The sequence below is a fragment of the Sesamum indicum genome, linkage group LG4 (genome assembly GCF_000512975.1).
Source record: "Sesamum indicum cultivar Zhongzhi No. 13 linkage group LG4, S_indicum_v1.0, whole genome shotgun sequence".
Lineage (NCBI taxonomy): Eukaryota > Viridiplantae > Streptophyta > Magnoliopsida > Lamiales > Pedaliaceae > Sesamum > Sesamum indicum.
In genome coordinates this window covers 6,192,821-6,207,007 of record NC_026148.1, presented here as the reverse complement: position 1 = coordinate 6,207,007, position 14,187 = coordinate 6,192,821, and the positions used below count along the sequence as shown (strand labels likewise).

Below are 14,187 nucleotides of genomic sequence, written 5' to 3'. Positions count from 1 at the left end.
AGGTCCAAAACCACATTGATCTGTATAATTTTGGACCCAAACAAAACTGCTTGGACATCATGCAAAATAAATCCAAACATATCACATAATTTGGATATACAAACCCTATGTTTGAATTTTAAATATTTAAATTAAAATACCTTTCGAGGATATAATTTTCCTTATCAACATAAATAGTACAAAATTTTTTGGGGTCATTACCTATATATATCCCCGTCGTAAGAAATAGACCAGCAACGACTGTATCTTGTAATTTATGGTTCGTCGTTTCGAAACTAGTCCTTGAATTTTTTATACAATAAAATTAAAATAAATAGAAAAGAAAGAAATAAAATCCGTAGGCAATTCAACGTGCAAGAGAAGTATGGAAGTACAGTAAAATTTTTATACATTAATAATATCATGATTTTGTAATTTAAAGAGATTTTAATTAATTGGTAAATGAATAATTTATTAATTTAAAGAGTTTTTTTTTATTCAAACAAATCTACATTATTTTTCATGAATTAAATATTTACATTGTACAGCTAAATTTAAATTTTAAGAAGAAGCAAACAACAATAAAATCATATTTTTTTAATTTGTTTGAGTTATATTTGTAATTTTATAGAATTATTAATTTATAATATTGAATGAGCCATAAATTTATATAAGGATATCCCAAAAAAATTATTATTTTATTAATTTATTAAAATTATTAATTTAGATCCTGACTCAAGTTAGGACAAAAATAAATTATTAATTTGTCGAATATTAATTTATAAAATTTCTGCATTACTAGGTATAAATTCAAGCCCTTAAGATAGGTGAACCAACATATGAACACTAATCTAACCTAATAAGGGGTAGCAAATGGGCGGATTGGGTTGGGTTCAATATGGGTTAGGTTTAAAATGGGTTTGAACCAACGAGTTAAAAATGGATTGGATTGCAAATAGGTCGAGTTGGGTCGATAACATTCATTTTTATATTTAATATTTATAAAATTAAAAATTTCAGATAATAATAATAATAAGATTACAATATTTTTAATACTACTTATAATATAATATAATACAATTAAATTTATATTACTCGTTATTTAAAGTAATCAAGTTACATTAAAGATTCATTTATTAAATATATTATGAAAAGCTTGTAAAGTATTATAAAAAATACTGCATTTTTCGATATAAATCATGATATGAGTAGTTGTGCAATCAATTTCTCTATAATTCTTTTTAAATTTAAATTGTGAATTTTTAATCACAATAATAATAGTACATTTTAGTTTATTATAAATCATTATTACATATTGATATTTGATTATGTTCATTTAAATTTATAATATAATTGCATGCTGCCAGTTTATTTAAAAAAAAAAAAGAATTTTAAATGATCACATATGAATTGCAAGTTTTGACTATTTAATAAAATCATTCACTTTCCTTTAATTTGTTTCTCATTAATTTAAAAAATATAATTTACTAAATAAATTTTGTTTCTCATAAAGTTGCAAAAAGTTATAAATGTAAAAGTAGTTAATAAGACATAGTATAATTAATCAGTTTTAATGAACCTAAGACCCATTACCCATCTATATACATCACCAATCCACTTAAAATCCATCACCAACCCATATAGAATCCGTTATCAACCCGTTTAAAATCTATCACCAACCCATATATGACCCATAATAAATTCATGATTATAACTTATATTAATATCTTTAATCAATTCTATTATATTACTAAAATTACTTTTTATAAACTAATAAAAAATTAAATATGAAAAATCCATTTAGGACCCGTTAGAACTCATAATCTATCTAAATTTATTTAAATAAAATTGTATTAAACCCATATTAGAAAATTTTAAACGCAACCCAACTCAATTCTACCCAAAATTAGATGGATTGGTCTGGAAATATGAGTTTCGACCCATATTGCCACCCCTAAACCTAATTAAGAGGAATCCAAATTTGAGAAAATAAAATGTAAATTATATAATTTAAGAGTTGCTCAAGCAGAAATTGATGATTAATTAGGTTTAATATATTATATAAAAATTGCTTTTCCAAGTCGTACGTATAATTAAAATAGGGTTAATATATTAATAATTAATCAAGGTATGATGATTAAGCTAAATAATAATAATAATAATTATTATTATTATATTGTTGACTAAAATAATGTAAAAATAATGAAAGCTCTAGCTTGATTTGTCTTTAAGGATGTGAACAAGTAGAAAAATAAACAAGTAATTACATACTTAAAATGTTATCAATTAATTAAGGAATGAACAATTTAAGGTAACATGCTGATTTCAGATAAGCAAGTTGACCTTACCAATATTTTACAAAGCGAGAAAATTGCAATTTTGGTCCTAAAATTATAGTTTAATTTGCAATATTAGTCTCACATTTTCTGAAATAGTCAATATTAGTCCCACACTTTAAGAAAATGTTGCAAAGTTAGTCCAATTGCAAAAAGAAAAAATTGCAATGTTTACTTTGTAATATTTGGGACTAATTTTGCAACGTTTTTCTAAAGTGTGAAACTAATTTTACGATACCTTTCTAAAATATGGGATTAATATTGCAACGTTTTTTTTAAGTATGAAACTAAGGTTGACTATTTCAGAAAATATAGAACTATTATTGCAAATTGCCCTATATTTTGGGTTCAAAATTGTAATTTTTTCTTTCTAAACCTAAGTCATGATTGCTCATTTCTCTTTTTGGTCCACAATGTCTGCAACATATTATACAAACTTAACCTCACTAATATAATTAAAAAATCACCAGATTTGCCAAGAAAATGTATATTTTTCTTTCTTTCTTTCTTTTTTATAAGAAAAAAGTTGAATGAGAGTTAGTTCTCTAACTCTCCTTTTTGCGACGGAAATTCTAATTCACATCGAATTTAATTAGATTTGAACTATTTTATGCTAAATACAGTGTACTTATTATTTAATTGATGTACAATTTAGAGAAAGTGATTAATCACATAACAAATATATCACACTTGTCATGTGATTGATTTGATTCAGCCCAACTTGATACGAATAAAAAATTTTCGTGCTTGAAACTCTTAGTCTTTCTTTCATTAGAATAAGATGTTATTATTGAACCACTTACTCGTCTTCAAGAAGACAAATATTTCACTGTTAGGGTACATTATATTGACATCCCCTGAGATTAGGCCAAAATGCACAAGCACTTCTTATTTCTTACAAAATTATAGATATACCTTTTGAAGTTATAGTTGTTATTACGACTATACTCTCTATTCAAATGCAAAACTTACACAAATACATTTTAAAAAATATTACACTAACACCTCTAAGGGGTATAGCTCATGTAATTTTATAAAACATTAGGAAGTATTTGTATAATTTGGTCTAAATTCAGGGACTGTCAATGTAATATACCTAGCTTTTTGTGGGAGTAAAATATAAAAAAATAGAAAAAGGTAAAAAGGAATGGAAAGATATGTTATGGTTGGCAAGAACTGATGGTCCAAACTCAATGGGAAAAGTGATTGGGAACTAAAAGAAACATAACATGATTCAGCTTTTTTGATCATCTCAAGAAACAGAATTCAGCACAAACATTTTAGTAAAAGCCAATTATGGAAACCTTTAATCAACAATATTATGTATTTTGGGAAATTAAAATTAAATAAATAAAAATACAAGAGAGAGTTATAACCATAGACCAATACTACATATTATAGAAAATACTAATTAACTATAGTCTATATATATTATATTAATATTCAATAATTTATCATAATCTATATTTCCTTCATCTTATTATTATTTTTCCATAAAATGGATATTTTTTTTTCTAGAAACTATCGTTTTATTTAAAACAATAATGCGATACCATTAATATTTTCTGGGGGTAATTAATATTTTAAGGATATCATTAGAAATTTTTTACTCGTATAAAATAAAATCAAGATTTTGTTTAAAGATCATACGCTAATGATATTAGTGAGAGATATTCAGCGTGTTAATACTTGAATATATGAATATACAGTCCAAATCTTCTATAATAAATGATATTATATTCTGTATTTTTATTTAATATACATGGGACACATGTATATAAAAGATATATTGTATGTATTATATATGTATTTAAAAATGATCTGATATGCAGATAAAATGCAAAAGACATTATTATTTTGTAACAAAAAATACGAATGGATCATTATCAGATTCATAAACTCGATCAAGATTGAAGCCCGTCTCAAACTAAATATACAGTGATATATATGTGTATATATACACGCACTTGATAATCAGTCAACAGCCCAAATGCATCGAAGGTGTACTTAAGGTAAGTCAAATGGGCAAAACGAAATATATATATATATATATATATATATATGTCGATCTCTTTCATTGGATCGTGAATTTTTCATGAATTATATATTAATTACACTATAAATATATTATATTTGTTATTTAATTAATTTTAATTCGAGCAAACCAAATCGGAATTAAAGTTTCCAAAATTGCAGAGGTTAAAGATTCCTGAAACTGATGGGGTGTCTGTCTAATTAGTCACAACTCCTCATTTGTCATCATATGTCCTTATTTAATTCTTCGGTTACTTCCCAACTTCTGCATCATAACTCCATCATCATCATCATCATCATCTCTCTCTCTTTCCTTATATATATATATATAAATATTGATAAGTTCATCATAATGATGATGTTGGAAGTTGAAGAAAAATGATGGATGATGACATGATATCTTCTATACAAACGTTGGATAGGTGACATAATGTTCTTGGTATGAAACTTGGAATAACATAAAATAATGGGATATCGGTAATTATTTTATAATAATCTCTCTTGATATATAATATAATTACAATATTCTCTTATTATTTGAAAATTATAAAATCTCTCAGATTTTAATGTCTATATAGCAACAAGCCCATTTTGATAGATTTTTATCCGACTTAATTTTATGATGAATATTGACCAAAATGCCTTTTTTTAATTATGAATTATAGTATTATATATTTTTTAGAATTTTATAAAATATTTTTACAAACATTCCCAATGAATTATATACTTTACCTATCCTTAATTTTATATATTTTTTTAAAAAAAACAAACACAGTAAAATAGTAATTTTTATCCAAATTAATGACTACATAGTTACTTTTTATTTAAAGAGGCTTTTATAATTTTTCAAACAAAAAAAAAAGTATTCGTAATTATGCAAAAAAAATTAGGAGAGATAACTGCAATTTTCCCTAAATATAATATGAAATAAAATGGTTATGATTTTTGTTTTCTTTTTATGATGGTTTAAACTCATTAATGCAATTAACCATAAAAACATTTTATTTTAAAAACATGGTGACATCGCAATATTCAACTTAATTATTATTCGAGAAGATATATAATCCAGTAAGACATTTTATTTTTTGTTATATTATTGTTCAAACTTTATATATGTATACATTAAATGTAATAAAATTATAAAAATATAAAAAAATAATTCAAAAAGGACAATATATATACAACAAGGGGTACCCTAAAGCAAGCTTAATAATAATAATAATAAAATATAAAACAAACACTTCACCTTTAATCTAAAATAGTCAATTTGAAGAGAGAGAGAGAGCAAGTCCCAATGGTTGACTAATTTTTTATGGTATTTGATTTATTATATCATTTAATATATTTAATTTTAAAAATTAATTTAATATATTAATAATTTAAATAAACGAGATAAAGAAAAGGTTTAAGGCAATTTACTTTCCTTTGATATTGCAAATGAGTAATTTACACCTTATAGAAAAATAATATTAATTTACCCCGCTGTATTTTTAAAATTGAAGCGAATCTAGGGAGGTAAATTGCTATATTTTTAAAAATACATGGAGGCAAATTATTAACTTTTTTCTTTATAGGGGATGATTTGCTTATTTATAATATCACAAAGAAATTGCTTGTATTTTTTCCGACAAAAAAAATAACAAATTACTATATAAACATATGCACACCCACAATTATGAGACTAAAGTCCACAATCTTCTTGTTGGGAAAAATCCACCAGTAATTTGAACCAAAAAAAAAAAAATCTAATCAATTATTACAAAAAAACAGTTGGTTACGAAAACCCTTACACGTCAATATTACAAAATCAACAAATATATCTATAGATCTATGAATTACAATATATATATATATACACAGATCTATAAAAATAGTAATATAAAATAAAAACAGAAAAAGGGTTGGCTCAGTGAGCCAGATCCGAGGAGGAAAGCCCATAACCACTAAGGCCGGCAACCTAAAACACGCCAATAAGGCTCAATTACATAGATTCACTTAGGTTTCGACTTAGGAACTACAAAGAATCACTCAAAACCACTTAGGTTTTCACTCTCAACTTTACTAATTGAGTAAAACCTCATCAGCAACAAAAGAATCGAAAAAAAAAAAATAATGAAAATTACATGTGAATTATTATGAGTCTTTATAAATGATTTTATTAGATTCCAATAAATTTTGTTTATTGCAATGACATGCAAGTGTCATAGACAGACTATTAGTTACAGTTAGGACTAACGCTAATAAATCAATACAGATCTAATCTGCAATTAAATTATTGGCCCACTACTAATTTGGTGTGTATATATATTATTTAAATCAATTTTGAATTTCAAAAATTAAGTTAAAAAGAGGGAAAATTTGCATGGAAATATATATAAATGAATAGTAATACTTAATGTCACTTTCATAGTGGAGTTCATATGGAGTGAGATAATATAGGGCAGATGAGATGGCATACATAAGAGATAATCTAGGAACATTGTCAGAGTCTTCTCTTGTCATGAAAGTTTTTGCCTTTTTGCCTTTTTTTTTTTTATTTATTTCAAAGTAAAAATGTACATATATTTTCCTTCTTTTTCTTTTTTCTTTTTTTACTGATTCATACACTGATTTTTGGGGTCTTGATGTATTCTCAGCTGTAAAAATGTTGGAACACACACACACACACACGTTTTACATATATACATATATATATATTCAGACACAAAACAGAAAAGGAAAAAATATGAGGCATGAGTGTGTATGTGTGTGTGTATATAAAAACAAAGAGTTGATACCCGACTACAATTACTTCACCTCAGTTTCTTCTTCCTTCTCTGACACCCATCAACCTTTTCTCTTTCCTCTGTAAGTCTCTCTCTCTCTCTCTCTCTTCTTGTTTATATTGCAGATTATTTATTAAATAAATTATATATTTTTTTATTTTTTTTTTACTTTTGTATGATTTCAAGAATGCAATTTTCTTGTTTTGTTGTTGTGGGTCTTGAGAATCTGAGCTTATTTCATGCAAGAATATTGGAATAAAGATTGTTTTTTTTTTAATTTTTTTTGGTGTGTGTTCATGTGGGCTTTGACTACAAATGCTGTGTATGTGCTTATCTTGATGTGCATGTGTTGATTCAAGTGATCTGGGCCATGATCTTTTTTGCTTCTTGATCCTCATCAATGGTGAGATTTCAATCACTTTTGCCTGATGTTTATTCTTTGAATATTTCTGGGTTCAAAGATTTACATGCAACATGATGATTTAATGCTTGTAATGCTGCAGAAGGTTGGGTGTTTATGATTCATATGATGCATGTTGATTACCTCATTCTAATTGTGTATTTTGAAAAGTTGTTGAGTTAATGTTAATGAGAGTTGTTAATTGGCTACCAAACAACTGTGTGTGTGTGTGTTTTTCCCCAGAATTTTTTTAATTCCTTGTGATTGTGATCAAATCTAATTGTGAGATTAATGATCAATCGAGGAAATTCTCAATTCATTTGGCCTTTTCTTTTCATGATTATATGGAGCAGCGTGGTTTGTAGTCCAATGGCTCTTTATCGGCTCGAAAAGGATGGAAGAGAGCTGAGAATCCATGAAAATGCAGATGAACTTAGAAGCAACTTGGCCGAGTATATCGCGGACCTGTCGGAGGCTTCGATAAAAGAACGTGGTACATTTGCCGTTGCTTTGTCCGGTGGCTCACTCATTACCTTGATGGGGTATGTAATTAAGTTTGCTTTGTCTCTTATGTTTTCTGGTGATTTGCTGTTATCCTTAAACAATTTTGAGCTTCTTGCGGTGAGCAGAAAACTCTGTGAAGCGCCTTACATCAAAACCATTGATTGGGCCAAGTGGCACATATTTTGGGCGGATGAGCGGGTGGTCGCCAAAAGTCATGCTGATAGCAACTATAAGCTTGCAAAAGATGGTCTCTTTGCTAAGGTATCTTTCCAGTTTTTCTGGGGTGTTTCGTGGCCGTTGTCTGTTTCTGTGTCAGTTTCCGTTATTTGGATGACGTTCTGTTTGACCAACGCAGTCGAATTTCATGTTCTGTTTGTCTCAATCCAATCATTACCTTTCTAGCCTCAGTATTATCGGTGACAGTGGCACTACATTGGGTCGATCTTTACCTTCTGAGCTAACATGGGGACCGATGTTCTGTAGAGGACTTGCAATTGACATCATGTCGTGCTCTGTTTCAGCAGAAATCGCTTGCATGGTTTTGTTATCTGATACAGAATTTAATATATCTTTGTTGTCTTCATGTCATTAATTTGAACGGAAGCATGCGAATAACTAAAGATGGAAACTTCAATTATATCTCGATAACCATTTTAGTCGTTACAGTTAATGTGTCTGATATAGAAATCTACCAGTCAAGAGAGTTGCTTCTACTTATAGTAGTAACAATATTTAGGTTTATCTACTATTTATTTCACCGGAACTCCCTCTTGACAGCATTCAACTAACAACTTGTACGTGTCGTTAATGAGATTTTCATTAAAGGGTCGGTGAAAAGTGAGTGCAAATAACGCAGATGCCTTCCTCTCAACTCTCAAGGACTCTCACCACATTTTATGTATTACCATTTCTGAGCTTGAAATATCCGATACTTTTCCAATAAACCGAATGTGATTAACTGCTCGTTACTTGATGTCAAAATGTCACTTTAGTCGAAGACTTTTGTCCTGCTGACTGTTTCTTGTAGGTCAGCACAGTCTGATTTCTCAGTGATAGGTTTAACAGATGCATATGACTCAAGGATTTCATTATTGTTTTTAAAATTATCGTTTGTGCTATGTGAAAAGTGTATGATCTATTCTCTCTTAGTTCCTTCGTATCTCTCTATTCAGTCTTAGTTCCTTCATATCTTTCTATTGTCTCTTTCAACTAAATGCTTTATTTAATGCAGATTGATCATATGCTTGATTACTATTTCAGGTGCCTGTTATATACAGTCATGTGCACTCCATCAACGACACAGTGAGCGCTGAACGAGCTGCTGAGGACTATGAGTTTGTCATAAGGCAGCTCGTCAGGACTCGTGTGATCAACGTCTCTGAGATCAACGACTGTCCTAAGTTTGACCTTGTCCTCCTTGGAATGGGACCTGATGGGCACGTTGCATCTCTATTTCCCAATCACTCGGTGCTTAGTGAGAAACTGCAATGGGTGACTTTCATCACTGATTCACCCAAGCCCCCACCAGAGAGAATTACGTTTACGTTTCCAGTCATAAACTCCGCCTCCAATGTTGCTGTGGTCGTCACAGGTGGCGGCAAGGCCGAGGCTGCACACTTGGCAATCGATGATATTGGTCCTGACCGTCCAAAATTGCCTGCAAGAATGGTTCAGCCTACCCAAGGGAAGTTGGTATGGTTTCTGGATATTGCAGCTGCTTCCAAACTTGACAGCGCTAGTTTCTGGGAGTAGGATCGAGTTTGAGCGCTTCTGCGGAAGCCTAGTTTTGTATATGTAGCGTTGGAATATGGAAACTTTGGTACTTGGTATTCTCCTCTATGGTTGGAGCTCTTTGCTATCTTTTTGACTTAGTCTTACGAAGAAAGTAGCAAGAAGTTCAAAGGAAGAAAAATGTTATTTAGTTAAGCCAATCTTTTCAATTGTTCTTCCTCTCTGCGTATTAAATTGAATCTTCTATTGCATAATTTTGACAAATATAACCAAAGATCTTGAGATTGAAAGAAAGTAATCAAAAAGTTGAAGTAAATGTAGTAGGAGTTGTTGTTCTTACATCCATGAAAACCTGTCAGTGCAGTAGGCTCAATGCAGCTGTAGCATTAACTTGCACGTTTATGGTTCCTGTGCTATCACCATACCTTACCAGTATGTTTCATCTAAAGACTCGTGAATCAAACAATGCATCGCTAGTCCTAAAAAGAATAATATTGAAAAAGACGGCATAAAGTTCCACCCCGTCTGGGAGATGTAGTGCAGAATGGCATGCATGCAGCAGAATTTTTATCTCTGTCAGCTTGAAGGAACCAAGGTTCTGTACTCCCTTTCTGTTATTGATTTTATGCCATTAGGATCAGGAACTACATCTTCCATGCCTTCTTTGGCGGGGAAGCCAAGACTTCGTGCCTGTAGCCATTGGTCTATGACGCCGCAGCTAATGGCGTACTTGACCGTGCGTTCCAAGTAGCCTTTATCAGAGATGAGATGTGGTTGAAGAGTCAACATTCTCATTATGCCTGAACCAAGACCAAGGAAATCAATCAGCTCAGAGGACTGAATTGCCAGAGTATGGCAGAGAAATGGCTAAATATCAGAACTGAAACTACATTGAATAAGATGCATAACCATACCGCCTGAGAATTCCACACAGAAAAGAGTAAGTAATTGGGAAGAACAGAACAGTTCGAATTACAATGACGACAATTCACTTCAAACCATAATTTTATAAGAGTGAGCCCTTTAACACGAATGTCGTAGACAAAACATTCAGAAACAAATACAGATAGGTTAAGTAACGGGGCAAAGTTTGGTTTTAGTAGGAAAATTACGCAATGCTTCAATGAAAATGTTGGAAAAAATTGCTGGAACTAATGATAACATGAGAAACGTATCCAGATTCGCAATGGATGAAAAAGGGATTTACATAGAAGTTCTTAAGCCCCAAAATAATATATACTAATGAAAATTAAGCAATGCAACAAACAAAGTGCAGGATCATTTTTTTCCCTGCTACAGCGCTCCTTGCATCTCATGGCTTCTGAGGCAGAATAATAATGCATGCAGACCGGAATTCTATTGTCCAAGATATTTTGCAACATATTTATTTATCTATTTATTTTCACAACAGAGTTTAATGAATAATATGAAGTTCTTCTGAGACCAACGGATTCAAGAGACTGTTGAAAAGAAAAGAAAGTAAAAAACATCCACCAGCACCTGATTGGTGATTTTGTTGAACTTCTTATTGCAGCCTTATATGACGTTATCATGAAAGCGACAAACTGGACGCTATCTACAAAATTTGTCTTGGCACAACTTTTCACACAAAGAAGAACCTGAAGTATGACGTCTTCTAATGGTAACCAACAGTTAAGGAATCTTGTCAATCTTGACATTAATCACTTTATGCTTGAATTGGCAATATTTATCACTAGATTATCATACCGTACGGCAAAGGCATGTTTCTGGAAGTTTGTGAAAATGTAAATTTACTTAACGATTGACTGTTCCAGCAGTAACAAACATGGAATGTACCATAGCAAAGATTGGATGACTCCACTCAAAGTCTAAGTATCCGTTTGGCATGCTTTACCTGCTACAATACCATCTCCAGATGCAGACATGTCGGAAGTATAAGGAGTAAGGGCTGCGTCCTCCATTCCATGTACAGCACCATTATGCTCCTTAGTGTAGTAATGTATCTTTGAAGTTCCATTAGTCACAAACAAAACCTTGAGATCATCATGCCAGAGCTGAGAAACAACTTCTGGTGCATAGTGGGTGAACTTAGATCTATCATTATCTCTGGTATCAAAATTTTCCGATGGTGTTATCCCACAAAGAAATTCCAGCTCTTGCTTGGTGACCTCAATAATATCAGATAGATTCCATGCTTTCTGTATGAACATCTTGGTTTCTTCACTAGATTGCCAAAGTGGCAATGGAAGATTGAGATCGTAAAAGACAACATTTCCTAGCCTTTTGGCAATCTTGACAGCTTGTAATGTGGTCGACCTCATATTCCTGTCCAGGAGGCTGAAAGTGTTGAAGTAAAACATTTTTGCCTGAATCGTTAATTGCTTGTCAGTACACATATAATCTTTGACATCAAGCATGTACCGGAACATATGATGAACACAGAAAGTGAGAGAAAGAGAATTTGGAAGTATCGCCTAGTTTCACTTTTAATATGCACTGAAAAGGTTATACATATGCATAACACATCATAAACAAACACAAAGAGTTGCCTCAAGATCCATCCCCCTCCCCCCACCCCCAACCCATCTACAAGCCCAAAACAGTACATTACACGAAAAGGAGACAATGAAAGGATTGTGAGTCTATCACGAATTAAAACAAAGATATCTTACCTCTTTCAACACATCAATATTGATCTCAGACTTCGAAAAACAATCCTCTGCGCATGGTTTGACACTAGTCATCCTGAAGCGACCTCTCTTACCAATTTTCATCTGTGATACAGCTGTAGCCTTCTTATTATCAATCCGTACTGATCTTGTTTGGACATTGTTGATGTTTAAAAAATAAAGTAGCGACTGACCGAATGCATCATCCCCAAGCTTCCCCATGAAGGCAACTTTTCCTCCCAAACTTGCAAGAGCCACTGCAACATTACTTGAACATCCTCCAGATGCCCTAACAAATTTCTCAGGCTCCCACAGAGCCTCTTTTTTCCGATCATGGATTTCATAGTCAATAAGTCTGTTAGCTTGTCTTCCAGCGGGCACAAAAGCATGTTGGGCTGCACCAAAACAACAAACCAGTGGTGGCCATCCATAAGTAAAGCTTATATCCTCTCCATCATCTATGTCAAACTCCAATTCTTGTTCACTGTCTTCATCCATGGTTAGAGCAAATGTATCCCCCTCAACATCACTAAATTCTGTCTCACTGCCTTGACTATCCATACTGTCAGCCTTCTTCTTTCGTCTTCTTTGCCTTGTCACTTTTTCAGCTGCTTCTCCTTCCACAGTCTCCAATTCTGATGGAGCTGCACGTAATCAAATTGGAACTTCACAATTCAAAATTCTGTATGCAATGGACAAACTTACCAATTTTGAAGAAATTTCCACTAAATTTACACGGTCTAGCGGAGATTGACCTTTCTTACGAGTTCTGGTTTGGGTTTTCCTGGAATTCTCCTCTGAGCCTGAAGTCATTAGAATTTCCTCATCTCTGGCATTCCCATTGGCTGCAGGATTTTCATCTGGAATCTCCATCACTTTTTTCCTGGTTCTTGCAGAAGCTCGTTTACTTGTTCTACGAATCTTTTTCTCTGTACTCCCTGGTTCTCCATTCAGTACCTCCTGAGCTAACGAGTCAGTCAGTTTGTCTCTGGAGACAGCCATAACTACTTTTCTATTTACTCTACAATCTTGAATTTGTACTAGGTTCATATAAGGGAAAGGATTTCCATTCAGGTGCCACCTGCATATCCTGCACAAGCAAAAAGTGATAGAACTCTCAATACTCTTACATCACCCCAAATCTCCAACCATCTATTTCATAATACAAGCACTCCTATGGAATTCCGTATTCTGCAAAACATAAAAACTATCTTTATTTGTTAATCTCTTCTAAATTATGAAGCTCTGCCTTGCTTTCATTTTCAACACAAAAATTCAAGAGTATAGACATAAACAGACGCAAAAACAAGAATTTAACAACAAAAAACAAGGCCAAGATTCCGATGAGCCAATCCTTCTCTTGTTATATGCTTTTTGGTTTTGTGTCATATAAAATCCAGAACTAAAGCATAGCCATGAAGCTAAGATGATTTCCTGGTGTAAATATCTTTGTAAAGGGAAAAAGGTGAAGAAAGAGAACCTGGGCACTAGTGAAAACTGTGTGAAAGACAATGAAGCCATTGTATGGATTTCTCAAAACCCAAAAACTCCAGCAATGGGTTTTAGGGAACAGACTAAAGTACTGAAGAACTAGATAATTTTGATTTTTCTCATCTGGGGTTTTAATATTTTAGCAGCTGACATTTGATAATATTCAGAATGACTGTTATGTCCTTCCTTATCCCCAAATTCCACAATCTGCCCCTAGGTTTCAAATTTGCAGTTTTTTACCCACACTGCACTCCCATTGAAAAGCTCCTCTTGACTGTTATAAATATCCTAAATCT

General features: G+C 31.8%; 2 protein-coding genes across 4 annotated transcripts; one reads left to right on the top strand and one right to left on the bottom strand.

The window, feature by feature from the left end:
• Positions 7,070-9,936, top strand: LOC105160118 (probable 6-phosphogluconolactonase 2). Of its 2 annotated transcripts, XM_011077383.2 has the most exons (5): positions 7,090-7,196; positions 7,474-7,517; positions 7,868-8,056; positions 8,144-8,279; positions 9,279-9,936. In XM_011077383.2, the coding sequence occupies exons 3-5, from the start codon at positions 7,884-7,886 to the stop codon at positions 9,768-9,770; spliced, it is 801 nt and encodes a 266-aa protein (XP_011075685.1). In that variant the 5' UTR covers positions 7,090-7,196; positions 7,474-7,517; positions 7,868-7,883; the 3' UTR covers positions 9,771-9,936. The 2 variants fall into 2 exon arrangements, with proteins under 2 accessions (XP_011075684.2, XP_011075685.1); XM_011077382.2 differs by lacking the exon at positions 7,474-7,517 and having other exon boundaries at positions 7,070-7,196.
• LOC105160117 (fructokinase-like 2, chloroplastic) lies at positions 10,034-14,028 on the bottom strand. 2 transcript variants are annotated; one of them, XM_020693579.1, is made up of 5 exons: positions 13,881-14,028; positions 13,165-13,490; positions 12,404-13,044; positions 11,626-12,097; positions 10,034-10,549 (listed from the first exon to the last, which is right to left on the bottom strand). In XM_020693579.1, exons 1-5 carry the CDS (start codon positions 13,919-13,921, stop codon positions 10,326-10,328), a joined length of 1,704 nt encoding a protein of 567 aa, XP_020549238.1. In that variant the 5' UTR covers positions 13,922-14,028; the 3' UTR covers positions 10,034-10,325. The 2 variants fall into 2 exon arrangements, with proteins under 2 accessions (XP_020549238.1, XP_011075683.1); XM_011077381.2 differs by having other exon boundaries at positions 13,156-13,490; positions 13,881-14,027.

What these genes read in the sequence shown, in the direction of transcription:
- LOC105160118 (XM_011077382.2), top strand. Translation starts at nt 7,075, where the DNA reads ATGAGGCATGAGTGTGTATGTGTGTGTGTATATAAAAACAAAGAGTTG. An exon ending in CAACCTTTTCTCTTTCCTCT is followed by an intron (nt 7,197 to 7,867) that starts GTAAGTCTCTCT and finishes TATATGGAGCAG; the next exon opens with CGTGGTTTGTAGTCCAATGG. An exon ending in TCACTCATTACCTTGATGGG is followed by an intron (nt 8,057 to 8,143) that starts GTATGTAATTAA and finishes TGCGGTGAGCAG; the next exon opens with AAAACTCTGTGAAGCGCCTT.
- LOC105160117 (XM_011077381.2), bottom strand. Translation starts at nt 13,921, where the DNA reads ATGGCTTCATTGTCTTTCACACAGTTTTCACTAGTGCCCAG. An exon ending in ATATTGATGTGTTGAAAGAG is followed by an intron (nt 12,098 to 12,403) that starts GTAAGATATCTT and finishes TTAACGATTCAG; the next exon opens with GCAAAAATGTTTTACTTCAA. An exon ending in TGGAGATGGTATTGTAGCAG is followed by an intron (nt 10,550 to 11,625) that starts GTAAAGCATGCC and finishes GTCTTGGTTCAG; the next exon opens with GCATAATGAGAATGTTGACT.